This window comes from Thamnophis elegans, chromosome 1 (genome assembly GCF_009769535.1).
Source record: "Thamnophis elegans isolate rThaEle1 chromosome 1, rThaEle1.pri, whole genome shotgun sequence".
Taxonomy (NCBI): Eukaryota; Metazoa; Chordata; class Lepidosauria; order Squamata; family Colubridae; genus Thamnophis; species Thamnophis elegans.
The window spans coordinates 120,445,355-120,471,537 of record NC_045541.1 but is presented as its reverse complement, the minus strand read 5'-3'; the positions used below and the strand labels follow the sequence as shown (position 1 = coordinate 120,471,537).

At 37.2% G+C, this 26,183-nt stretch overlaps 1 protein-coding gene across 1 annotated transcript in view; it reads right to left on the bottom strand.

Moving 5' to 3' along the window:
- Positions 1–24,342, bottom strand: part of FMN1 (formin 1) — a 130,910-nt gene extending 106,568 nt beyond the window's left edge. The window contains exons 1-2 of the mRNA XM_032213656.1: positions 23,923–24,342; positions 8,716–10,456 (exon numbers count right to left, since the gene is read on the bottom strand). Coding sequence (XP_032069547.1) covers positions 8,716–10,456; positions 23,923–24,342 — 2,161 coding nt within the window. The remainder of the gene's footprint in view (positions 1–8,715; positions 10,457–23,922) is intronic.
- Between the last annotated feature and the right edge of the window lie 1,841 nt (positions 24,343–26,183).

The following is a 26,183-nucleotide window of genomic DNA, read 5'->3' as shown; positions in this document are numbered from 1 at the left end:
CACAGAGAGGAAAAAACCCAACCCTCCAAAATGATGCAAAAGTTACAACAATGAAAATACTGAAGGAGATTTTTAAAGAATGGGCTCTGAAATTAATATCAATATCAACGTTAATAAAGATGTTTGCTTCTAAGGATAGACTATGTTCAAAATATGTTGTTGAAGAAATGGCAGATAGAACAACATTTATCAGACAGGAGAGAGATGGTATCAAAAGTGGATTTATAAATGTTAGGCAAAAAGAATGATTTGGAAAAGGATTTTTCACTAGATCTAGAAGAGAAATTTTAATAGTGATTTTCAACAGGCTTGCTAAAGCCTTGAAGAATCTTTATGATGGGAGATCTTTGTCAAATTTCAGCGCAATGGGAATAATGGATCCTTGATTTTGGACACATTCTTTGAATTAGCTCATTTGAAGTACTTTTATTCAAAAATTGTGGTCCTATGTTTTGCCTAATTGAAAATGACAAATAGGAGAATTTTATTTGTGTGCAGATAGAGGGAGGGCCTTGAATAATGAAAACTCTTTCATATATTTCAGAATGTCTTGTTTTGCAATCTGACTCATCACAAACAACTGAAGTTGTGATTATTTATATAGTGTTAACAGATTAAAGGAAACTACAATGAGGCAAAATATGGTGGACGAGTTGGGGGGGATTAGATAATCTCCTGGATAGTTATCACACAATATTTTCATTCAACAGTATCCCAAAAATAATGAAAGCATAGTTCTAGCATCCCTCCCAAAGCTCTGCAGGCAATATCCCTATACATGTATAAAAGAGGCATAGATTGCATCACAATCCTTCACAATTGTTTATATCACTCTGACATGCCCTAACAGATGGGATGAAATAGAGAGAAATTTTTTGAAATAGGGAAGGACTGTACCTTACAAATTATGGCACAGCTAAATCATTTCTAAATTTTTAAATTAACCTTCTGCCAAATCAGCCTGTTCTGATCTCTTCAAATAGTGTTGTCAGTTATTTCATGCTTCCCATGTGCTATCAATTATATTATTACACTCAAGAGAAGCATAGTGGTCACCATTGGAAGTTGAAGGACTAAGAATCTATCATAATACCAAACATTCATCACAGTAAAACTTTCACCGGCATGATACAAAAATGTAAATGGGATTCCATTTCATAATTTGTACCAGTGTTTTATCTGTCAGCATAGTAAATGCACTATGCATGGAACTCTAACAACCACAGGAACTCAGCAGAAAATCATAGTGTATTTATGAGGATCTATACTAATGTATTCTGTATAGCAATATAAACTAGCAATTCAAAGTGACATCAAAGCAATACAGTTCAAAAAGAATTTGATGATCAATTTTAATTTGAAAAACATCTGAATCTGTGCTGAACCGATTTGTTCAGTTTGTGTTATCTGCTTGTGCTAACTAAGAATTGTGCATCCATGATTCCAATATATTTAGACAGGGCTATAAGTATGAGATGGAGAAATACTGATCTAAGCACTGAAAAATACAATATTTTGCACATCTACTAGAAGTCTTTTCAAAGACTTTATTCCAGGGTGTGTCCACACACTCTGGTCCACTGATTTCAGGCTATGGAAATGATCATAAAATTTCCTTTATCCATGGCCTGAAATTAGAACCCAGATAGTACAAACTGTTTTTGGACGTTTGCTATACTATTTTTTCATGTTCTTCAATACAGACAGAGCTCAAGGAATTAGTGAGAAGGAGCCTGATAATCCCGTGGCTTACATAATTAATACAAAAAGCCTAACTTTGTTCCTTTTCCTTGAGTAAAAGGTTTTGAAAATGAAAAACATACATTGCACACTATATAATGCAAAGCTGGTTCACTTGGTCAGAAAGGCTTCTGAGCTAGCACTTTTCTCCTAATTCAGGAGTGTCTGTGAACCTGAAAAAAAGAGATGCTTTAGGACTCACTTAACTTTTAATAAGTAAGATGAAAAAAAAGATTAAAGTTTTTTAATAAATAGTAGAGAAATATGAACTATTTCACTCTGACATTGTTTGAATATAATTTTAAATGAATGCAGATGTATGAAAACATATTTCCTTTGTTCTTCAGCATTGGGCATCTGTTTCTCTTCTTCCATGCAATCATATTTTATTGTGACATTTTAATTTACAAGCTTCCTTTTTTGCGACTGTTTTTTTTTAAATGAATGACAATGGAAAGTGGTTTCTGATTTTACTCCTTTGATGTTGTAGGGTGAGGGGTCAAAATCGGCATGATGGCAGATGCAGCTTCTATATCTAAGCCCCACCACTTTTGTATTTTCCTGTAATGCCAATGCACATATAAAAGCAGTGGAGCTTGGATTGGGATGCTTTGTCTGCCAACTTGACTACTTTGACTCATGAAGAATCCATGGCTCCTGTGTATATACTCTAAATGGGAACTGAATGTATTGTCACTGGAAACCAAGAAGCAATTCTTATTACTGTACATTTTTCAAAAGTAAAATTTCTACCTATAATATCATTAATATGCATCAGCTGATGAAACAAAGGAGTGAGTGAGTAGGACCTGCCTTGATTCTTTTTTTTTAAAAAAAAAATAAGAGTAAGGAAATATAAACTCTGTCAAGCTTTCAATATTTGATTATTATAGCCCCGGGATGGTGAACCTATGGCACACGTGCCACAAGTGGCACGTGGAGCCATTCGTCAGGGCATGCGAGGCACTGCCCTGTAAGCTGACCAGCATGCGCGCACTGGCCAGCTGAGTTCAGCCTTTTTTAAAGCCATTTTTGCCCTCCCCAGGCTCCAGATGCTTTATAGGAGCCTGGGAAGGGTGAAAAGAGCCCCCACCCGGAGGCTTCAGGAGCTTCCCTGAAGCCTCCAGAGCGCACTAAAATGACCCTATGAGCAAACCGGAAGTCACTTCCAGTTTGCTCGTAGGGCTGGTTTAAGCCCTCCGGAGGCTTCAGGGAAGCCTCCTGAAGGTCCCTGAAGTGTCCGGAGGCCCTCTGGGGGGGGGCAGGGGAGGCTGTTTTCACCCTCCCCAGGCTCCTATAAAGCCTCTGGAGCCTGGGGAGGGCAAAAAAAGCATACAAAAAATGGGGGGAGGGCCTCTCATGCACATATGAGCACTGGGGTCGCACATTGCACTATGGGTGCGGCACGCCTGTGCACGACCCACTGCGCTCCCCACACTTATGGCACGCGAGCCAAAAAAGGTTCCCCATCGCTGTTATATCCTATAAAAATATATGAGAATTCCAATGGTCGTGGAGATTCTGTTCTTTAAAGGATTGACACCTGACCAAAAGAAATCATCAGCACTGCTTAAAACTGATTCACCCCGAAACATAAAAAGCACACTAGCATCACCAAGAACCAGATCTAACAATTAGAAAGGAGCTATTTTAAAATTCTGAATATTACATAAAATGTAATGTGAATGTAAAACTACAGAAAATAATACTAAATATCCCACCAATTAGAACAGTGTTTCTAACCTGTACAACTTTAAGATGTGTGGAATTACCAGAAGTAGAATAATTGTTAGAATAAATATTCTACCTATATAGAAAATATTCCAATGGCAATTGATTGCTAAAACCCTGTCTATTTAACAAAACTTATTGAGAGACAAAAAAAAGATGGGCTTCTAATAAATAAAACAGAGGGAAAGACAAACAGCATCAATTTTAGATAGATAAGCAGCCGAATGGCCTTTTGGACTTGTTGAGAGCGCACATAGAATAGAGATTAGCCTATTCACATTATAGTTGTCATGGAAGCCACAAATTGTGGAGTAAGTGACATAATCTCCTAGTTATTTAACACCACCGGACTCAAAGGCATTCTTGTAAATCCAGACAATGCTAGGAGTTTTATCTTGGATTACTTTGGAGTCTATTTCTGTCTTTAAAGCTTCTATGGCTACTGGCCTAAAAGCAGAATATTCAAATTTATAAGATGTTTTTCTTCACTTGATTTGAAGCTTCATGGATTCTTTCTTTTCTTATATGAGAAAACAGTCTTTGGTCTTGAGGATGACTAGCAATCAAGGCTCCCTGAATAAATATTGGTGATTTTTAAACTACTGTATCAGATCATCATTGCCTATCAACTGCCTACATGTTCAACAAAACATTTATTACATGTAGTTGTTTCTCAGGATCGTTTTAAAAAGCCTGTTTCCATGTGTTTTATATTTTTAAGCTCTCTTAAACTTTAGAAAGGGGGCAAATTACTGTTTGTTGTAAGTGAAAACTCAGTTCATTGCCTTTTTGAATGAGCTCATTCTTTTAGAATGTGTCAGAAATTTCATCTATTAGTCTGGTATTTTATTACTATGATTAAGATAGTATCATCATTAATTTAGAATTATTTAGGTCAATTTAGGTTCTATTTTATTAGTTATATAATGTTTTATTTATTTGTATCCCACCTTTATTATCCTGACAAATAGCTCAAGGTGGTTAACATATCCAACACATTTTCCTCCTTTTATTTTCTCCACAACAACCCTGTGAGGTGGGTTGAACTGAGAGAGAGAGAGTGACTGATCCAAAATTACCCAGCTGGCTTTCATAACTAAGGTGAAGTGGTGGGTTCCAGGGGGTACACCTGGTATGGGCGTACCGGAGCCTGCCCGTAGCAGCGGATATCGTTCCAGTACGGTACTCCTGAGGACCCACCCAGCCACCCGAGGTCCTTACCAGTCTTTTAAGTCTTCTGAAGTTCCGTGTACGGGCACGAAGCATACAGCATCTGCGCAATGCAGCTGGAGCATCATGGAGACTCGCGGAGGCGGTAAGATGCATGCTCGTGCTTCACGCGTCCATGTGGACGACGCCAGGCCCGTTCCAACCGTACCGGTTGGAACAGGATGCGGAACCCACCACTGCTAAGGTGGCACTAGAATTCAGTGTCTTCCATTTTCTAGCATGGTACCTTAGCTACTAGAGCAAACTGGCTCTCTTACACTTTTTTTGATTAATATACTAAATCCTCAAAAGTACATTTCATACACTGAAACAATGCAAAAATGACATTTATAAACTTCTTTAGTGATTATGTGAAAAATTATTGGTTTGGGTTTCATTCAAACTTCATTCCCTTTCTCCTTTCAATAATTGGCTTTTATCAGAACAGCATTTTTATATAATGCCAACTGTTGGTTAAGGATATCTTATTGGAAAACTAAAACTGGAAACGTAGTCTCACAGGATTTGTTCAGAACACATCAACTGACATCATAACAGCTGTCTGCTTTCCACGGAGCTAGTAAAAGGTCTTTTTTGTTTTATAAACTCATTATGCCAAGAATATCACATAGGAACTTATCACAAGACTTTCTGACTAACTTCATTTGATTAAACTTGTTTCTTTTGAGATCAAAGATCCAGTTTCACATGCTAGCTACAACAAAAGGAGTGGAATGTTAGCTGGACCAAGACAGGATGGTAGGCAACAGAGTTCAGCTTCAGTAGCAGAGCAGCCTTTCCTCCACGCTCATTCAAATAGTCCCTTTTCCTAGCAAATTAATTTCCACTATTTTATGAAAGTTTCTTCTGTAACACACCATCCGCTTCATTAATAAAACTATAAAAGTAGTGAGTGCTTCAGAGACCAGACATGGAACTTTTATATAAGGTTATATGAGACTAGAATGAAACTATTAAAACCTAAAATGAAGCAGACATGTAAGCAGAGAGGAAAAAAACCAGGACTCTTGTTGAAGAAATCCCTTTGAGGAGGTAGATAAGAAGAAAACAAGTTGTTAAGGAATCAAAGGAGAAAGGTCACCTGAAGCAGACAATGGAGGCTAGGTCTGAGAACACAGACCCAATCCCCCAATCCCAATGTGGGCTTCCAGGCTTGTAAATTAACAAAGCAAGGAATTTTGGGGATGAAATGGGTCTTGATGCCTGCCCTCTCTTCAGTTGTCCTAGATCCAGGCATGCCATCTTCCATCCCTCTAGCTAGTGTCTGGTAGCCTATTTGAGAAGGAGGTGGGTAACTGGGGATGATGTTCTCTCTCTGTGTGTGTGTGTGTGTGTGAGTGAGAGAGAGGGGGAGGACGGAGGGAAGGAGGGAGGGAGAGAGTGAGAGAGCACATGTACTTTGTCATTAGTTTTGTTGCTACTTCGAATTCCTTGGGTCTCTGTGTATTGCATTGTTGCTGGAAAATGATTTGTGTGGGTTCCTAATTATTTCCCAGCTGTTGATCAGGAACATGTATGCTTTAGCTGCATCTATCTGAAAAATTGAGATAGAAAGGTGTTGGGTTTGCAAGATCCATATGTCTCATCTGGTTGTGAGTACATGAATGTGTGATCATAAGCTGCACATAATAACTATCAGCACTGAGGAATAGGCATTAAATCTGAAGAAAACTCAGATGACAGCTAGGCAGGAGATAGAATAAGAAGAGGCTCAAAGCGAAACCATAAAATTCATCTCCAAAAGAGTAATGGTTAAAGGGGTACACAAAGAAGCAGCCAGTTGTACAAGACACTAGACAGGACAGCAGAAAAAGGAAGAAGCTGACCAACAGGCAGGATGGCGAGATTAATCTTAGCTATTGCAGTGGTAATTCACATTATTTTATGATTCTGCATGTGTTTATTGCAATCTATAGAAAAACAAGGTGAAAAAAAGAGATACCTAGATACACCCACGTTACACCTATCCTCCGCGAGCTGCACTGGCTACCCATTGGTCTCCGGATACACTTCAAGGTGCTAGTCGTTACTTTTAAAGCCCTACATGGTATCGGACCTGGCTACCTGAGAGTCACCTCCCAGAGACCTATAAGATCGCACAGACTAGGCCTCCTCTGGATTCCATCTGCCGGTCAATGTTGGCTGGCGATCCCCCGGGGGGAGGGCCTTCTCTGTTGCTGCTCCGGCCCTATGTAACGATCTTCCCATTGAGATCCGGACCCTTACTACCCTTCCGGCCTTCCACAAAGCGACTAAGACCTAGCTGTTCCGGCAGGCCTGGGGCTGTTGATGTATCCAGCCCCATACTAAGTCATGAATGTTGTTGAATTTTTAATGTTTTTTATTTTATTTTTCTGTATGTCCTCCCCTCCCTTTTTTTACTTGTAAGCCGCCTTGAGTCTCTTTGAGAGTGGGCGGCATATAAATTAAATAAATAAATAAAATAAAAAAAGCATACTTCAAGAGGGAAACTAATCATACTCAGAAAAAGACTTAGGACAAGTTTGTGAAGGTTATAAAGAGATTGGTTTTGAATGGCCAACATAGCCCAGTGTCAAGTAGCCAATTACATTTCCGCCAATTATCTCATTCAGTGGCATCCACCTGGTGTGTTTGTATATACGTATGTCAAGCTCTGCAAGATCAAAGCTTTCCCTTTTTCCATTAGAATGGAACTTATCCTGAAATGCGCACATATCCAGAACACTCATTTTAAATTATAAGGTTCAGATAATTACTTACAATTTCTAGTGCTTTAACATAGTTTCAGATAGCGAATATATACCAGAGCAGAAAGGCAGGCAGGCCTGAGGAGAAGGGGGTGCAGTCGGTACATTGTTCTGGGGCCTATGGAGCTCAAAGGGGGCTCACGAAGGGGAATTTTTAAAAAACTTTTTTACAAAACCAAATTACAAAACCATGCCAGATTCATCCCATGTTGAACAAACAACATTTCTTTTCTGTTATGTAATATCATATGAAAACCAGTATGAAATTGTAGAAGGATTTTTACAGTTTGTTGACGCAACACAAGCCATAAAACAGGATGTGACATAGCACAGATGGTAGTAGAAACATTGAAAGAACATGATACATCACTGTCGGATTGTCATGCACAGGGCTATGACAATGCAGCCAATATGGTAGGAAAATATAAAGGTGCACAAGCAAGAATACCTGAGCAATATGAAACAGCTTTATTTTCACCATGTGGTATTGTTTATGTGTATCATTGTTTTTATTATCTTTTACAGAAGTACCTGTCCTCTTTTTAATGGATTTGCAAGTGTGTTTGAATGTAATTAATAAATGCACAATTATGACATTATTGATTTATGTGTCCATATGTGTGGGCCCATATTAGGCTTGTTCCAGCACTTCTAATCCTCTTGGTGGCCCTGAACGCAGGATATAAATAAAATGAATAAATAAGCAAATGAATGACTAAAGAAATAAAAGTCTGAGAACTTCTGACCAACATACCCATCTGGAGCCTGTTAGGTTGAGAAAAGATGATGTACAAACAATTCAAATGCTATTACTGGATAACAAAACTTTTATTTGCACAGCTTCTATCCTCTACTTCCGCCTAAGCACTCCACTATATGATCAGCAGCACTGATTTAACTAGAGCTGAGAATTGTTTGGGGATTCATTTCTTTTAAAAATATTGTTCTAGTTTCATTCTTCTGTGTTTTGGAAGGAGGAAATATAAATATATACAGTGTATGCTCAAACAACAACATTGCAATACCTGAAGAGAATTTTTGGATGCATTATAAATAAATATATAAATGAAATAGCCACCCAAATAAAAAATTCACCAAGTAAATGTGAAACAAAAAAGAAGAATTACAACAGTTTAAATAAAATGAATGTCACTCATACTATCAAGGAAATACATCTGTTTTTTAATTGCCCATCTCCAGTAATTAATCTGGGAGAATATGCTAAAAAGGTTCTGAGCAGATGTGCTTCATTTTGGCATTATAGCTATGGTAAAATTGGACTAACCTGAAAGCAGTTGATGCTGAGACGGAACACTGATTTTTTCCTGAGGGCTGCTTCTTTCAGAGTTATCCTTACTGGTATCTCGACATAGTCCTTGTTGTCTTGTAGAAAGGCTGGGATCTTCATATTCAGAAACCTTGGGATGCCTCTGTGCTTCCAAGTCTCTGCACAGTGACAAATCTGAAGAAGAATATCTCGAAGCACAATGGCCAACAGATTCATTTTCAAGATCAAGGACAGTCAGTGGAAGTATTCGGTGGTGTAGTTTCAGACTTGGCGGGCTTGAGGATAAAGGAGAAGGCAGAGGAGACATTTGTGCATGTGTATTGGATGAAGGATATGACCGATTAAAAACATTGCTAATAGCTACTAAAGATGGAGAGGGTGGTTGCTTATTGTTGGTTCTCTGCTGACAAATCTCAGGTGGTGTCTGCAAGTGTAAGGTCAAGTGATTATTCTTCTTCTGGGGCAATGCAGTTCTTTTTTCTCCTTTTTCATGTGAGAAACTGGATGGGCTTGTAGCACACGGTAACTTCTTCCATTCTGCTGATTCGTCTAATCTGTCAAACTGTATAACTTTCTGCAAGGTTTTATTGACTGCTTTCACTGGGCTATATGCTTCCTCAAAAGAATAATCTTGTTCTGCTTTAGATTGTTGAGGAACTCCTTCATGACCCTTCTCACTGGTAGTAGCTAAAGCAATTGATATTTTGCTTTCTTCACTGGTGGCATAAGACACCTGACCATATCCTGCAGCATCTTTCATGTCTTGTCTTTTTAACAGCTCTCCAATTTCAGATGCACCCTTGCAGATCTCTGCAATATGGCTATAATCACACCTCTCATCAGATGCTAACTTTTCTTGGGAAGTATTCAGCAAAGGGCTGCTCTTCTGAATCACTTTAAAAGTACCCACTACCTCATCTAACAGATTATGGCTGGAATGTGCAAAACAGTGCCCAAAAACAATATTGTCATATTCAGAGAAAGAAACAGAGAGATCTGAATCAGATTCCAATACCTGACAGTCCTCAAGTAAACACTGTTTTCTCTTTGATAGTTCTGGAGGTTTGTTTACATCTGATAATTCACTTTTGTATTCCACTTTCCTCTCATCAGAACACGTGAAACATCTGGAGGAATCATCAGAATGATATCTGTCATTTCCCGATAAAGCTTCCTTGTAGTGTAATGCCGGAGGCTCCAAAGTTGCAGATATCTTCCTTTTGATATTTTTGTTTATGAATTCTTCAATGCTCTCTCTCTGTTTGCTAGATTTTCTTCTTTTTTTGTTTTTCAGACTAGACTTCTGTGTGGATCCAGAAAAAGAGTCTGACTGTTTCTCCTCTTTACATTTCAAATGTTCTGAAACTTCTTGTAGTTTTCCATCCTGGTTTCCCATTTTAACTCCAAGTATGTGTCTTGAACTAAGCAGAGTTGTCAGGATTCTATCTTTTTCCGCATTTAGTTTGTACAACTCAGCGAGAATATTCTCAGTAGTTGTTTGTTTAAAGAAGATTTCGCCAATATGTTCGCAGCTCTGTCCTTGTGATCCAACCGCTTCTGAGTCTTCTTTCACTTGATAGCAGTTATGAAAACATTTACTGGATTTATCCAGAGTTACACAGCCCTTGTATGTGAATCCTGTGATTTTGCCCCTCGGAAGATAGAAACTGACATAGCAAAGTTCCATAATGGGTCTATGCAACTGGAGGACCGTGTGAGTGCCTTCCATTATGCTTACCTAATTAATCATGCATTAGAGTTATGAGATTAACATTTCTAATTTTGCATGACACATCATGTGATGCAAAGAAAGAAAAGAGGCTTCTGACTAATCTTCCATAGTGATGTTTCCTGCAGAAAGAAAGAAAAAGGAGACTGTAAAAAAAGTAAAAGTGAGTTCATAGTAGAACAAAGTTTTGAACTAAGAATTTTACATTATTATCTATATTTTTACAATCTTAGAAGAGGCTAAAATGTATGGGGCATGCATACAACAGAGCACACTAGTTTGCTTATTTATGACATTTGTATGCTGATTCAATTTGTAGTGGTTAACAACTGTTAGTAACATCAGAACCAAATAGAGCAATATTAATAATCCAGTTGATTTACAGGAATGTTTAGACATTGGACTGCCATTGAAAATCACTCAAAAATTTCAGAGGGTGCAAAATGTTGATTTTGTATATTTATATCAAGATGGGTTAATATTAAAGTCTTCACTTCTCTCAGTTCACTTCTGGATCAAATTCAAGATGCTTATATCTTTAAACCTCTAAATATCTTGGAAGTGGGAGACTTGAAGGAACAAATTCATTTCATATTAATTTGCTTGCACTTTAGTTCTTCTGCCAAGATCCTTCTCCATAATTCAGCAACATAGAAAATAATATCCTTAGAGATTGTAACCTGGTTACAGAATGTCCTTCTGATTACCTGATACTACAGTGAAAATCATGTAAAGCGATTTTAACCTATTAATTATTTTAAATAAATGGCAATGATTAAATCTGTAATTGATTTTAATTATTATTATTATTATTATTATTATTATTATTATTATTATTATTATTATTATTATATCAGGACACCTAGGGCAACTAATGGACCCTGATGAGTTTCAGAGGGAGATAGGGACCATAACTGAAGATCTGCTCCACAGTTCTGCCAAGACCTAGGACAAATGAGGCTTTAGATAGGATTGCACCCATGACCTCTCCTGACCCATGGACCTTATCATGCTCCATGGTATAAGAGGAACTGAGAGGGATTAAATGAAACAAGAGACATCTAGAGTGCTGCTGGTAGAAAACAAAGTATTAACTTGATTGAATATGGGTAAATGCTTTTACACTGAGAGCATATGCACCAAAGACAAATTCCTTGTGTGTCCAATCACACTTGGCCAATAAATAATTCTATTCTATTCTATTCTATTCTATTCTATTCTATTCTATTCTATTCCATCACATTGCATCCCACCTCATCCATCCTATAAACCTATCCTGTGGCAGGGAAGCAGAAATACTTCTCGACACTAATTGTATCTGCAAATAACCACACAGCGGTCCTCTTTAAGGTGATATGATTCCTCCTGGGAAGGTCTCAGGGGTCTATATCTGCAAGGATGTACTGAGGAAGTTGCTGATTCTGTAGAAATTAAAGTCATTTGGATTTGTTTTAGTTAGACATTTGCATGGATATTGGTCCAGAGGAGATCCATGGGGTATTGGCCAGTTATCTGGGAATGGTTTGACTCTGTTGCTCCAGGGAAAATATACATGACTCTAGTGAATGTGACCTGAACCACACAGGTTTAGATATAGTGTCTTCCTTGGGTGGAAATAGCCTCCTGGAAAGTGACATTGGGTGGGTACTGGCAATGATCAATACATCTTTGGATAAGGGATTGGTGCCCCAGCCCTTCAAGAAGATTATTGTTCACCCTCTTCTTAAGCCGTTGCTAGTTCTATCCTGATGGGCAATTTTCATCCTGTCTCCAGCTTTGCCTTGCTGGGAAAGGTTGTTGATGATCGCACTGCAGCTCCAGAAGATTCTGGATGAAGTGGATTATCTGGATCCTTTCATGGCTTAAGCCCATTCCTGGATCAACATGCCTTTGTCATAGTCCCCATCAGGGGTGGGTTCCGGCAGGCACTACTACCAGTTTGCTCGTGTGTGAGCTTTGCACACGCACAAATGCAGTGCAATTAAAATTGTTCTGTGCATGTGCAGAACTGAAAAACAAGATGCTGCCGCCACCCGGGAAACTGGTTTGTGGGCCTAGCAGGCCTGGGTTGCTGCCGGTTCCAGCGACCCAGGCTGCCAAACCACTACCGGTTCAGCCAAACTGGTCCGAACCAGTAAGAACCCACCACTGGTCCCCGTGTCCCAATCACCTCTTGTTTGACTGTTGTAATGTGTTCTATATGGGGCTGGCCTTGAAGAGTATTCAAAAACTTCAGCTGGTTCAAAATGTAGTGGCCCACATAGTTTTGTGCATGCCTTGGCTGCTGATTTGTTTCTGGGTCCAATTCAAGGTGCTTGTTATCACTCTAAAGTCCTACATGATTTGTGCCCTAGTTATTTGAAGGTCTGCCTCTCTTCTATTACATCTATCCAGCCTATTACTAAGGCAGGATATGTTATGAGTCCCATCTATTAGAGAAGTACAGTACATCTAGCAGAACCAAGAAAAAGGGCCTCATCAGTGGTGGCTCCTTCCCTATGGAATATCTCCCTCTTGAAGATAAGATTAGCCTCCACTTAATTCATTTCCAAAAGCCTCTGAAGATATGGTTTCCCGGTGGTCTGGGGGAACCCAGGTTGATGCAAAACTGATCAAGTGGCTGGTTTAATTGTGTTTGTTGTTGCCGGGGAAGGGAGTAGAGGTTTGAGGACTTCTGTACCATGTTTTTTTTTTAATTTGGTAAGCTGCCCAGAGTCAGTGTGTGTGAGGAGAGAGGTTGTATAAACTTGTTTACTAAATAACTGTTGCATTCCTATTCCGAGTTGGCTGTGCAAACTTAAATACTTTAAACATTTATGTAAGCATGGATTACAGTTGAATGTTTATCAGACCTTAATTTATCAGGGGGGTTTTTCAGCTATATCCCTGGGTAATAAATGCAGCATGATTTCCCTTTCCACAGTGCATTTAGAACATGTAGTAAAAAAATATTACAGTAGTTTTTATTATGGCTTAATGAGCATGCTAGGCAGCTAGCTGTACATAATTTGTAAGGATTCTAAATTTAACTTCTCAGTAAACAATTTAGATTCATATGATCACATGAAAAACTACCATAAATAATCTACCAGGAGCGCATTAAGATTCTTGGAGGTCCTAAGCACAATTATCTTTGTAGTCTGTCATTGTACTGATCATCTGGATGCTGAAGGTTATAAGGTTTTCCCTGGATGTCATTATTTTAATACATTAAAGGGGATAAAATCCACATTGTATCTGCGGTATGTACACACACACACATGCATATATGGACATTGGAATAATATCCTAAATATATTTATTTTTTTAGGACAGGATATACAAATGTTGATTTTGTTGTTAATTTCATGTATTTAAAAAAAATATATTGTAGACCCTAAATACTGTGTATATAATGTCTAATACAGGCATGCAATTTAGTTTCACAAGTACAAGCTATTTTTCTCTTAGTTAAATTATGCTCAATTTGGCAATTTTTACACCCTTCTTTGTAAAGTTCTTTTCAAAAATAATTATGGTGAGTACACGTCATTTGACATATGACCATAATGGTGCCTGCCCATCGTGGTTGTAAATTGTGACAGTAGTAAAGCAGATCACCCACACGACTCACCCAATTTTACAAACTTTTCTGTGGCGGTTGTTGAATGACTACTGTGGTTGTTAAGTGAATTAATGTTTCGCTATGGGCCATCTTACCGAAAATTGGAAGTAAATGCCGGTTTTTGGCAAAAACAGTCTAAAAGGTGATCATTTGACCATGACATGCTTCAAATGACTATAAATGTGGACGAAATGCCAAGGTCCAGAAATGCAGTCACATGACCATCATAATTTCAGAACTGAGCCACAAGTATCCCCAGAAGGATTCACTGTCACCTTGTAATTCAAGGACCACCCATATCTTAAATGCTATTGGGAAGATCTTGGTCCTTGTATCACACAGAAACCAAACACAGCAAATGAAATGTTTGTTTTAAAATAAATATGAAGTAGCCATGAGTAAAAATGTTTTGATCTTTAAATTTAATAAAGAAGCATCTCATTTCTGATGGTGATTCAACCATAGTTTTATTCTCTGCTTCTTTTCTTGTCTAGTTAAAAATAACAGAATTTGATATAAGAGTGTGTGCTAATAGAATGACACAAGCAATAGAGGGAGTAATCATATTATCCTTCTTTTAATTTAATTTCTCCAACAGAGATTTATATCTTGTAAAGTTCTGCTTCATGTTGAGGAACATTGCATATGTTGTTTAATGAACACCTCAGACTATTTCCATCACAACAAAATTGACAGGGAATTATTTTTGCAAAAGAAATTAAAAAGAAAATAAGAGATGGTACATCTTGTGTATCATGTTTTTTCAAAGACAGATACGCTCCATTCTTTTGACATCCATATTTTGTCAAGTAAGATTTGTCACAGACTTTCAAGAGGATGTATTACTCTTCCTCTTCCTCTAACTCCGTGCTGGTGAACCTATGACACACATGCCCAAGGTGGGATACAGAGCCATGTCACCTAGCACGAGCAGCCTCCCCCATTGCTCTTCCGAGTTTCTGGTGCTCATGCATATGCGACAATCAGCTGGCCTTTGCATGCACAGCAGTACTGGAAACTAGAAGAAGGAACTGGTCTTCCAGTTTCTGCATGTGCATACATGCCAGCCAGCTGATTGTTGCACGTGCATGTGCGCTAGAAACCGGAAGAGGAACTGCCCGGTGGGCATGCGCATCAGCCAGCTGATTGTTGCACGTGCATGTGCACCAAAAATGGAAGAGGAGTGCCCGGTGTCCATGCACACCAGCCAGCTGATTGTCGCGCATGCATGTGTCCCAGAAACCGGAAGAGAATCTGCCTGGTGTACATGTGGGTGCCAGCATGTGCACTGGGCAACTCCTTTTCCGGGTCATGCCCCCTCACTCAGTGCTGAAAAGGTTCGCCATCACTGCTCTAAGTGATGAATATCCAGCAGGTTGAAGAATAATTTTAATTATTATCACCTTTTACATGATTTACTTGACCCCAGAACAAGTCTGAGCAGCTTACCATTTAAAAAACAGAAAAACAATAAAGAGAAAATCTGAAGCACCCAAACAACCATATCCCAAACACCAAATAACAACAACAACTCTACGACATATAGGGCTTCACAAACGACCTATCTCAAAGCCTGGGAGAACTGCCAAGTTTTTAAAGACTTCCTAAATATCATCCGGGTGGAAGCTATATAGATTTTTTCCCCCCAAAAAGCTACTTATATCTGGGCAAGCAAGATCCATAGAAAAAAAATGTACTAAGCAGCCCCACAAACTACCCTCTACTTAGATAAAATAAAAGACAATGTTTTATGTCTTGTTAAATCCCATCAAGCTTGACTTCTGAAGACCGCAGAGACATAACCATTTGATTTCTCTGACAACAGATCAGAAGAGGTTTCTAGAGGCATTAAAAAAAACCCCTTATGCACTACCCCACACTACAGGCTTCCTACAGTTTTTTCCGTGTAATTTAAAATATTGGTGTTAAAGAGACATGGTGGCACATGGTTAGAATAGAGCCGAGATGGTGCAGTGGTTAGAATGCAGTTCTGCAGGACTAATCCACTGCTCCCTCCAGGAGTTCGATTCTGACCAGCTCAAGGTTGACTCAGCCTTCCATCCTTCTGAGGCTGGTAAAATGAGGACCCAAATTGTTGAGGGCAATATGCTAACTCTATAATCCACTTAGAGAGGGCTTTAAAGCACTATGAAGTGATATATAAGTCTAAGTGCTATTGCTAAAGCACTTTATGGCTTAGCACCAAGTGATCTTGGCCAGTTCAACCTGGCCAATCTTGCCAGGAAAGCTATTGGAAGTTTCTCAGGAGATATGGAAAACCAAGACACAAAAGGGTTGCTTTTCTGTAGCAGTGCCAACTCCTTGGCCTCCCAAGGAAAGTGGACTAGCCCTGACTTAGTTGCCTTCCAAATGCATGTGAAGATAGCACATTTTTAAAAAAAATTCAGTGATTACTCCTATTCCTTAATTTAAGAAGATGCTTCATTTTGTTGTGACAGAATTTAATCAGGCTCGTTTTGATTGCTGGAAATGGTTGCAATTTGTCCTTTTATATAATTTGATAGTAAATTGCCTCAACCAGCCATTGATTAGAGGGGATTTAAAACAAAAATTGGGGAAAACCTATGATTAAGGTTCTACTCTTTTCTTTGTTAGATATGACTTGCCTAATTCTAAATCATAACTTAGTTAGTGAATCATGATTGCTTAAAGAAAAAAAGAAAAAAAGAAACCTCTTAGTATAGTACAGATCAAAACTGATTCTATGTATGAAAAATCAAAAACTCCTAATATAATCTCAGTTTTTAATGAATTTGCTCAACTTATACATAGGTTCAGCAAATCTTACTCATAAGCTGGCTCAGACTCAAAATATAAAATTGCTTCTTAGTGGTTGATGGCATATATGCCAATGTCAGTTTAATGCAGGAAAATTGTCGTGGTAGGGAAATCTATTTTGTACAATTAATAGCTAAGAAATATAGTTATGTATTTTTAAATTTTAAATATAGTTTATTTATGCCTCACCAATGTTAGCTAAATGTGGTTGGTCTTGAAGGCTAAGCAGGCTGTACTTAGTTTGTGGACTGGGATCTGTTGAAACTTTAGAGTTTTTGACTGGATAGAGAAGTTTTTTAAAAAAAGAAAATGATCCATAAAAAATTATATAGATACTGTTAACAGAAGATGACCTAGACATGAGAACATTCTTTCTTGACCATATTTTGTTGAGTAAATCACAATCAGCTGGGACTGCATGCTAAAGAATCGTGACCCGACAAAAGGGCGAACGACAAAATCGCGCCCGACTAAACCGCGTCGCTAAAACCATGATGTCATCAGCACGGCGACAACAGCGCAACGACAACAGCGTGGAGACAGAAGCGCGCTTTAACTTAAGGTAAGGGTTAGGTTTAGGTTTAGGGTTAGGTTTGGGGTTAGGTTTAGCGTTACGTCTAGGGTTAGGGTTAGGTTTAGCGTTACGTTTAGGGTTAGGTTTAGTTTTACAGTGCGCTTCTGTCGCCGTGCTGTTGTCGGAACGATTCAGCGCTCATTCGTCGGAGCGCTTTAGAACACGCGGTTTTATCACCGCGGTTTAGTCGGGCGCAGTTTTGTCATTCGCCCTTTTGTCGGTGAACCCTAAAAAATGAATCACAGTGGTTAAATTCATGCAACTTATTAAGGCGAAAGCAATCCCATGCCCACAATGATGATTCTGCACAGTACTTATAGCTCTAACTTCTACTGATTCTGTCTTCATTGGGTACTGAAATTCAGATCAGTTTTGTTTGGATACATGAGCAACAATATAAATTAGATTAGTAAGTTAATCAATAAAGATAAATAAAAATAACTCTTTTCAATCTCTAAAGCTCCCTTTTCTCCAAAATACAGCCTTTTCAAATGTATTGCTTCATAACTATTTTGCTTAAGCAGAATATTTAAAATGCTTCCAACAAACAAAAAGCTCACATTTACCTGTTTCATAATATTGTGCTGGCCCAGAAACAAGAAAAAGATTGAGTGCAAATCGAAAGCCAAAGAAAAAGTAATTACGGACAAAAGAAAATATCTAGAGGGTATAGAGGTTCAGCCATATTAGTGATTTTATTTTCAGCCAAGTAATTAGCCCTATAAAGCCTATTTATACTCTACCATGGTCTTCCAGCCAACTGGTTCATCTTGCAGTCCCAGAGTGTTGGAAGTTTAAAATTTGCAATTTCAACTATTTCAATGGCATCATAGGTTATGGAAGGCTCTGTGGCTAAACTGGGGTTTGGTTGTCTGCCTTTTGATAGGCCGCTCTGAGTCACTGTTTTTTATTGCCTATAGCTTCATTCTACACTATATTGCCAAAAGTATTCGCTCACCCATCCACATAATCAGAAGCAGTTGTGAGCGAATACTTTTGGCAATATAGTGTATTTTAGATCAGTAGATCTACTGGATAGGAATTTTTCTTCATTTGCTATCAACTGCTCTATTTAAGATGCTAGAATTCATGCTTCTGTATACATACATTTTACAAAACTCTTTGAGCATCAAAAGAGAATATTGATTATACAATTCACTGCCATATAAAACCAATAAATAAATTAATTAATACATGCTTATTTCTTATTTCAAGGGGTCTGTTCAACTTTTAAGCCAGTTAAACATGTCCCACCATGAACTGAAGTACAGTAGTACCTTGGTACTCTTTATTAGTTAGTTCCGGGAGCCGTGATGAGTACCAAAAATGATGAGTACCAAACAAATTTTGCCATAAGGAATAATGTGTGAGTCACAAGACAGCTGACACCAACAACAAGTTCTAGCTTGTGTATGTTGAGTACCAAACAAACAATAAGTACTGGGACAAAATTTTCACATCAAAATTCATTGAATATCATATTTGATGAGTTTCAAAGCAGTTGAGTACCAAGGTACCACTGTAAAATGAAATAAGAAACCCATATTGCAAAAAACAGGAGAGACTGAAGCATCAAATGGACCACATTATCTAACTAAGTGGATTATTAATACTTTTTCAATCATAAATCATATCGCTCACTTGTTTTGGAATGTGAAATTCCAATTTCAAGTAGAATAAAATATTCACCTTTTACAGCAGAATTTAATGTCCAATTACTAAGTTAGGTGGTATTTTTCAAGTCACAAAAAACCCAATTCTCTTTATAATAAAAATATTAAATCATAACAAAAACACTTTAATAAGCCACTCCAGAAATCAAATATGTGGCACATGTTTTTAAACTCTTCAGAACTTTCATTATGACATGGATATTAAAGCTGAACATTTACATTTATTTTCATGTTATGTTCTACTTAGTATAAATCTCAAATGTCATAAAAAATGGGAGCAAGTCATTGACAATAGATACACTGGACATGCAACAAATACATTGAATGTATTCCAGAGAGATGCATATTCCCTATAAGCTGCTGAAAAATTTCTTCCTGGGTCTATTTCTATTCCATTTGTTTTCAATGAAAGATACACTGTATATATAGCATATCAGAATGCTATAAGCAAAACTATTTAAAGACTTACAGTTTAATCTAATACATTAAAATTAAGCTGGAAATACTTAATACTTCCTAAGAATTTAATTCTTAGAAAAATTGTTGTGCTAATGGTATAGCATTGTTTTCATTTTGTTACTCTGTATGATTGTCCTATAATTCAATTTATTTAATCTTTGAACATACAAATTATTGTTCAAAACTAAGAACAAATAACCAAGATAAATAATAATGAAGCTGTAATGAATACATATATTCAGTATCTTAACAAAGGTAGAAGGAATGCTTGGAAGCATATAAAGAAACAAAACTATAATTAATGTATGAGAGGTCCTTGCAGCTCTCTGAGCTGGCTTGTTTTCTTGCCAACATTTCATTATCCTAAATAGGTAACATCATCAGTGCTAGTAAGGGGTGTTGTTTGTTGTCAGTTTATATTCTGGTGACTTGCTTGTCTGTGTGGGTTTGTGTGGTTTTAAGAGATTCTTAGGCTGGGCTGTTAACTGATGGCTCTTTTGCAGTTCCTTAATTGGGATAGTGTTTACTTGGTTATTGGTTAACTAGCACTGATAATGTTACCTAGTTAGGGCAACGAAACATCTGCAAGAAAATAAGCAAGCTCAGAGAGCACCAAGGACCCTCATTTCAACCCTGAGCTACAAATATTTGCCTTTAATTCAATGTATGTTAATTGTTATACAGTATTTAAATTATAATGTGATATGAAAATTATTTTTTGGTATTGTAGAGTTGATATAGGATCTATGATATCAATTTCTCTGTGCACAGTGATGTGTTTGTCACTGTATGGTTTGGACACCTAGAACTTTTCTAGATCAGATCAGTTGCTTGCATGAGATGTGATCATTGGAATGTGGTAAGGGAGGTACAATGCAGAGAAAAATAGTTGCTGAACATCCTCAATGTTCAATATTAAGGCTCCCCAACCAAAAAAAGATCTTTACAATATGCAAGAATCTATATAAATCACTTTCTCTTTTGATCAATATGTATGCATACATAACCGCTTAGCTTTGCTAGGAAAAAGTAATGTGACACATTATCCATGCATATGCTGAGACATCTAGAAGTATCTATAAAGGCAGCCATATGTTCCTAAAAATGACATGGCTGCTTTAGTGAGTCAGAATTACTACTTTATGTAAAGGTCTCTGTGTTTTGAAGTATCCCATTTCAAAAGATTTATACAGCAGTTACTGGTATATTTCTACAACTGCTTGTTTAATTCTTATCAACTCATAACTCTTCAATTTCATCCAGTGAGAAAGTTTGGTATATAATCTAAAAAATGTAAAAGACAAGAGCAGACTATAGTTAATGGCTTGTTAATTAATAGACCCTTGGTATTATCAAAGAACATGAGCAGAATCCTGTTGGATTGAGTCAATAGCTCATAGAGGACAACATCCTTTCTCATAAAAGTTATGAAAATGGAAAAGTCCAAAAGCAGAATGTAAAAGCACCACGTTGGGGCAAATTAATGTATAAGAACTTACATTATTGCATTATTCTGACAGAACAAGAATAGCAGCAATGCTCATTTCACATACTGCTAATTCTTCTGAATATATAAGGTCTACAGGCCTCAGACAAGTAGAGACCCAAAACAGTAGGCTTTTTCCTGGCCAATGCAGCAATTATTTATATCCATTGTATATGTAAATTTCCCCAGAAATATTCTAATTATTTAGGAGAACAGTTTGCCGGTCAGTGCAACATAATTTTCTATAAAAATAGTGAATGATACCCATCAGAAGATTCTGGATATTCTGTTTAAAGCAAGTCTCTAGTTACTTCCTTTAGGGATCCTGAAACATATACAGAATGCAACATGATAGCTGTGTTCCAATATTTTAGGGGCTGTCACAAAGATGAGGGAGGGTCAACCTATTCTCTAAAGCACTTAAGGATAGGACAAGAAGTAAAAGATGGAAATTTATCAAGGAGACAGCCAATCTAGAACTAAGGAGGAATTTCCAGCCAACCTAGAACTAAGGAGAAGAATTAACCAGTGGAATGGTTGCCTCCAGAGGTTCAATTCATACAAGCTGATATGCAACTCAGTGTATGACTACTAGCCAAAACTTTTGGCTATGAATACACATGCATCATTTTGCACTATAGAATTGTAACTGCTTATATACAAGGATAGATTTATCAGCTCTAATTGTATACATCTGGAGGTTATGAACTAATATTATTTGAACGCTATGTTTGCAATTCTCTATATGCTGTCAAGAAGTAAATACTACTGAAAAGTACAACAGCCCTAAGAAAGCAAAGGCTATAAAATTATCAAGAATTTTCCACAAGGAAAAAATAAATAAATTAAGTAATCTTTTTCACTGAAATGAAAAATAAATCATGCACACTTGGTTCCAAGTCATACATTTTCATAATTTGAGTACAGCAAAGTAGCCACGTGGAATTATGAACTCATTCAAGAACATTCTGTACAAATTCAATAGTTATTTGTTGGTAACAGGATGTGGATAAATCAAATAAAAAGTGAAGTGATTTCACTGGAATTATGTTGATTGAAAATTTAAAAAATCCATCATAAAGTTAGTGGCAGCATGTGCAAGTGTCAAGAATGAAAACATCATGTAATAACTGTACACACAATGTTTGTTCAAATAACATCACATTTCAATAAGAATATGATGACAAATAAGGTTGAAATATGATGCCTGGGCTGTAAAAAATTGAAGATGGCAATGAAGGCAACTAGAAAAAAAATCAGACTTGTCTAGATTCTAGCAGGCCAGATATGGAGCCTAAGAATTGTAATTGTTTTCAAAAACACTTTAAGAGAAGCAACTCTAGTCAGGGAAGCATGAATGAGATCACTGTTTAACTTTTGTCCACAATAATGTTTCTCCATTTAGTTACCTGCCTCACTGCTTTTATTCAGCTGTCTCTGCTTGTCATTTGGGAAAAAAGAAAAAAAGAAAAGAAGCTTCAGATTAAGAAAAAGTTAAGCTTGTCTTCCTTTTCCTTTAATTCTTAATTTCAAAACTTATTTTTTAACAACTATAATAAAGTATTTGCTTCTAATATGGGTGTTAATGTGAAATCAACAATATCTAAAACTACCATATTTGAGCTGCTAAAAAATCAATACCACTACTAGATAGTAGCAAAGAAAGTTGGTTGCTATCTACTTGTTCAAATAGTCACCATCAGTATCATACAAACATTTCTGATTCTTAAATTAATGTTCTTTCCAAGGTCAAATGCTTAAGCTAGAATTTCTACTAAAAACCTAGCCTGTATGTGGTGTGGACATTATCGGTATTGTACCCAAATGTACATGGAGAATATTAAATTGCACTAAAGTTTTCTACATGCTTACAACAGAGTTGGACAAACTGGTTGGCTCCAATTATCTGGCCTGTAGTCATGCTAACTGGGATTTGTATGAATTAAAATCTAAAAAAATCTTACAGTATCAATGTTGCACACACTTTGAAGCTGATTATCAGCAAGAACTATCTCAAAGCATTAAGCTTCAACTTATTATTTTGCACAAATGCACATAAAAATACTATTCCAGATTTGTATTTATTGAAAGCATATGTATACTTTTTCTTGGCACAAATTTCTTTTACATATAGCAATAGCACTTGGACTTATATACTGCTTCATAGTGCTTTTGCAGCCCTTCTAAGAGGTTTACAGAATCAGCATATTGCATATAAAAGATATATAAATAAAATGCAATATAGGATTTTTTAAATTTGAACTGCATTATTAATTAATTTTGTGGACATGCAAAGCTTGCCTTTACAATGTGGACACTCCAATGGTAACAACTTTAAAAACAACTATAAACAGGATCATCTTTTTCCAGTCAATAGCATACCAAAATCAGGAAGAGATGGAGCAGTTTTTCAAAGCTGTTTGGAGGATCACCTGCAGCAATTTATATCCATTGCATTTAGGGGCTTGCATTATACCAGACTGCAAACATGAAGAGTCCTCTATTTTAACATTACATTCAGTCTTGTATTAGTTAAAGCAGCTCCTAAACCTGCAAAGTTATGGAGGGAGGGAGTGGGAAGAAAATATACTTGCCAGTTGCAAAAGATTCCTTTAAATTTGTACACTGCCCAGGGTCACTTCTTGTAAGAAGGACAGCCATATACATTTTGATACATAAATAAATGGATTTAATGTCTTCTGCAGGTACTGGATAAAAAGAAAAGGTTGATGATGCAAAAGTGCAGGAAGAAAGACAGAAGTTTATTTTTCTCCAAAGAATATTCCTATTTGAATAGGGTTTTTGTGGCAGTCCAAAAATAACCAGTCTTCTTATTTTGGCAAGAACTGATCCTGCAGAGAACTTGACAAGTCGACTTACCCGGGAAGAGGCAAATCTATTATAAGGCAAGCTATTTACCTTATAAGAAGTGACAGTCCTCCTAGGCTCAGCTCTTGGCGGCGATCCAGACGCAGAACGAGAGAGGATGCTAAAGGGGCTGCTTTTGCAGCTACCTCCTGCTACTGAATGTCCCCCTCCGCCGCTCTTGCTGCCACTTCCTCGCATCTGGAAGCCCCTCGGATCCTTCAGTCCCTTTCGCTTGGTAGGTTCATTCACCGGGCGCTGTGCGGCAGCTTCAAGAGATAAAAAACTGGCGGAGCGCCTGGCCAATCCGAAGCCTCCATAATCTGCCGGCTTGGTGCGGAAACCAATAGAACAACACCAACAGACGCCGGTTATACCAACGGAGGAGGGCGGGTTATCACCGCAAATAGGAGGTGGGCATCTGTTTCTGGTCATTCAAGTCGAGGGCGCGTTAGGTGAGCGCGGAAGGCTGCACTTGTTTATTTCTTTTTGTAATTGTACCTCTCCAGAGGGCGGGACAGATTTCATTTTCAATTGAAGCCAAAGCAATTGATACATTTCATTTGTACTGTGAAGCGCAAGGCTTCGAAGTTCAAAGCCAGAGACAGATTCTTTTTTTAAAAAAAAAATGTATCTTTTTTTAAGCGTAACGATCAATCAAAAGAGTTGCCTGACGTCTTTCAAAGAGCAGCTATTTCAATTGTACAGCTTTTCTTTTCTTTTATTACAGATTTCAATAGTATATAAAGCACGTGAAAGCTGTTTCATAAAATAAAAGGATGCAGTACTTGAAAAATGCAAAGCAGCTGCAGCTGTGTTTATTTAGGAATTCAACGGATTTCTTCCCATGTAAAATGTAATGATAAACACTTTCAAAGGTAATAAGAGCACCTCATGATATTTAACAACTGTAGCAAATCTCAAAAGTTTTGGATTTCATATATGCTACTTTTAGCAGTTACATTGACACACTATTGTGCATTTTTTAAAATATGTACCATGAAGTTGACATGCTCTGTGCTCTATAATCTTATTTATTCTTGAATTATTTAAACACTACACTGCTATTCCCCGCTGACAATAAGACACATATTAGTTAGCCCCAAATTCTTTGTTTACTTCAAGTGCAGCTTGATAGTAAGAGCAGGAGAAATATATATATATATATATATATATATATATATATATATATATATATATATATATATATATATATATATATATATATATATATATATATATATATATATATATATATATATAAAGTAAGCTAAGACTCAAGGGTGCTGTTGATTTGGGAAGGTGTAAAAATTATGTTAGGGAAAGAAAATAAAGTGGACTTATTTAACACCTTTGTGCCTGAATTCTTCCAGAAGTAGGTGAGGAGCCCTTCTAATATGTTAGAAGAAAGAGAATGCGGAATGCAACTGAGGACTAATAAAGGTATGGTACGATTCTACAGTATCTTATTACTTCCTTTAAACAAATTCAAGAAATAGATGTCAGAGAACTGACTGCAATCTTTAAAATCTAGAGAATTTTTGAGATGTGAAAATCATAGAACTTTGATTTGGAAAGTTTTAGTTGGAATGAACTTTGGAAATCCTCTGCTTAAACACACATGGATACGTGCACGCACACACACACACACTCACACTCACACAGCATAGGAAATAATTATTGCAGCATTCCAACAGATAGCCATCCAGGGTCCAGCCTCTGTTGATGGACAGTTTACCATCCACGTATTAGGGAATGTTTGTACATGTATATCTAAGTATCAAACGCGTATATGAAAAATCAGGATATATGTTTGTAGAGTATATAAAGATCTTTGATTGTAGCCACCACCTCTCTAATATAGGTATGGAACAATACCCTGACAGTCCTAAAAGTACTTTATTACAATATCACTGTTTTGGTATTTTAAAGCTCTTCAAGCAAGGTAGACTTCTGGAAAACTATTATTATATGCTTTATTTATTTATTTATTTAAAGTAGTTTTTAAAGTGCCAAATTAATGTACTGGTTAAGGCATCAAGTTGGAAACTTGGAATTCTAGGCTTGTTAGACACAAAATCAGCTGGGTCACTAAGAGCCAGTCACTCTTTCTCAGCCCTAGGAAGGAGACAATGGCAAACTACTAACAAAAACCATCAATTGCCAAGAAAACTGCAGGCCCAGCCAGACACCAGGAGTCAAAAAATGATGATGCTTAAAATAAAAAGTTTTTAAAGTAACTTTGTGAAATGGTTATCTGAATCAGCAATGTAGGC